Below are 2,087 nucleotides of genomic sequence, written 5' to 3'. Positions count from 1 at the left end.
TACAAGGCTACAGTAATCAAAACAGCATGGTACTGGCATAAAAACAGACACATAGATCAATAGAACAGAATAGAGAGTCCAGAAATAAATCCATGCCTATATGGCCATTTAATCTATGACAATGGAAGTAAGAATGTACGATGGGGTAAAGACAGTCTATTCAATAAATGGTGCTGGGAAACCTGGACAGACACATGCAAAAAAATGAAGCTGGACCACCTCCTTACACCATATACAAAAATAAATTCAAAATGGCTTAAATACTTAAATGTAAGATCTGAAACCATAAAATAACTAAAAGAAAATATAGGAAAAAACTTCATAGACATTATCTGGAGTAAGATTTTTACTGATAGGAGGCCGTCGGCTGCTTCAGGATGAAGCTGAACATCTCTTTCCCAGCCACTGGCTGCCAGAAACTCATTGAAGTGGACGATGAACGCAAACTTCGTACGTTTTATGAAAAGCGTATGGCCACAGAAGTTGCTGCTGATGCTCTGGGTGAAGAATGGAAGGGTTATGTGGTTCGAATCAGTGGTGGGAACGACAAACAAGGTTTCCCCATGAAGCAGGGTGTCTTGACCCATGGCCGTGTCCGCCTGCTCCTGAGTAAGGGGCATTCCTGTTATAGACCAAGGAGGACTGGAGAAAGAAAGCGCAAGTCGGTTCGGGGTTGCATTGTGGATGCCAATCTGAGTGTTCTCAACTTGGTCATTGTAAAAAAAGGGGAGAAAGATATTCCTGGTCTCACTGATACTACTGTGCCTCGTCGCCTGGGGCCCAAGAGAGCTAGCAGAATTCGCAAACTTTTCAATCTCTCTAAAGAGGATGATGTCCGCCAGTATGTTGTGAGAAAGCCCCTAAACAAAGAAGGTAAGAAACCTAGAACCAAAGCACCCAAGATTCAGCGTCTTGTTACTCCACGAGTCCTGCAACACAAACGTCGGCGTATTGCTCTGAAGAAACAGCGTACTAAGAAAAATAAGGAAGAGGCTGCAGAATATGCTAAACTTTTGGCCAAGAGAATGAAGGAGGCCAAAGAAAAACGCCAGGAACAAATTGCCAAGAGAAGCAGGCTGTCTTCTCTGAGAGCTTCTACCTCTAAGTCTGAGTCCAGTCAAAAATGAGATTTTCTAAAGAGTAACAAATAAACAAGATCAGACATCGTAAAAAAAAAAAAAGATTTTTACTGATATATCTCCTCGGGCAAGGGAAGCAAGAGAAAAAATAAACATGTGGGATTACATCAAACTAAAAAGTTTTTTCACAGCAAAGGAAACCATCAATAAAACAAAAAGGGATCCTACTGTGTGGGAAAAGATATTTGCCAATGATATATCTGATAAGGGGTTAATATCACAAATCTATAAAAAACTCACTCAACTCAACTCCAAAAAAACAAACAACCCAATTAAAAAATGGGCAGAGGACTTGAAGAGACATTTTTCTAAAAAGGACATACAGAGGGCAAACAGACATATGAAGAAATGCTCAACCTCACTAATCAGAGAAATGCAAATAAAAACCACAATGAGATACCACCTCACGGCAGTCAAAATGGCTATCATCAATAAATCAACAAACAACAAGTGCTGGCGCAGATGTGGAGAAAAGGGAACCCTTGTGCACTGTTGGTAGGATTGCAGATTGGTGTAGCCACTATGGAAAACAGTATGGAGGTATCTCAAAAATCTCAAAATGGAACTACCCTATGATCCAGTAATTCCACTCTTAGGTATCTATCTGGAGAAACCCAAAACTCTATTCAAAAATCTGTATGCACTCCTATGTTTATTGCAGCACTATACACAATAGCCAAGACATGGAAACAACTGAAATGCCTGTCAGTAGATGACTGGATTAAGAAACTGTGGTACATTTATATAATGGAGTGTTATGCAGCCATCAAGAAGAAAGAAATCTTACGATTTGCAACAACATGGATGGACCTAGAGAACATTATGTTAAGTGAAATAAGTCAGACAGAGAAAGACAAGTACCATATGATCTCACTGATATGTGGAATGTAAAGAAGAGAATAAGTGAATGAACTAATCAGAAACAGTTTTGGAGACAAAGAGGAAAAA

The 2,087-nt window shown here is 39.7% G+C and overlaps 1 protein-coding gene across 1 annotated transcript; it reads left to right on the top strand.

The window, feature by feature from the left end:
- Positions 1-361: 361 nt before the first annotated feature.
- Positions 362-1,127, top strand: LOC308492433 (small ribosomal subunit protein eS6-like; the record flags this gene model as incomplete). Its single annotated transcript, XM_081037412.1, has 1 exon — positions 362-1,127. Exon 1 carries the CDS (start codon positions 378-380, stop codon positions 1,125-1,127), a length of 750 nt encoding a protein of 249 aa, XP_080893538.1. The 5' UTR covers positions 362-377.
- Between the last annotated feature and the right edge of the window lie 960 nt (positions 1,128-2,087).

Source organism: Rhinolophus hipposideros, assembly GCF_964194185.1.
Source record: "Rhinolophus hipposideros genome assembly, chromosome: 24".
Lineage (NCBI taxonomy): Eukaryota > Metazoa > Chordata > Mammalia > Chiroptera > Rhinolophidae > Rhinolophus > Rhinolophus hipposideros.
Note: the sequence above shows the minus strand (reverse complement) of the source record. Positions and strands in the feature narration are given on the sequence as shown.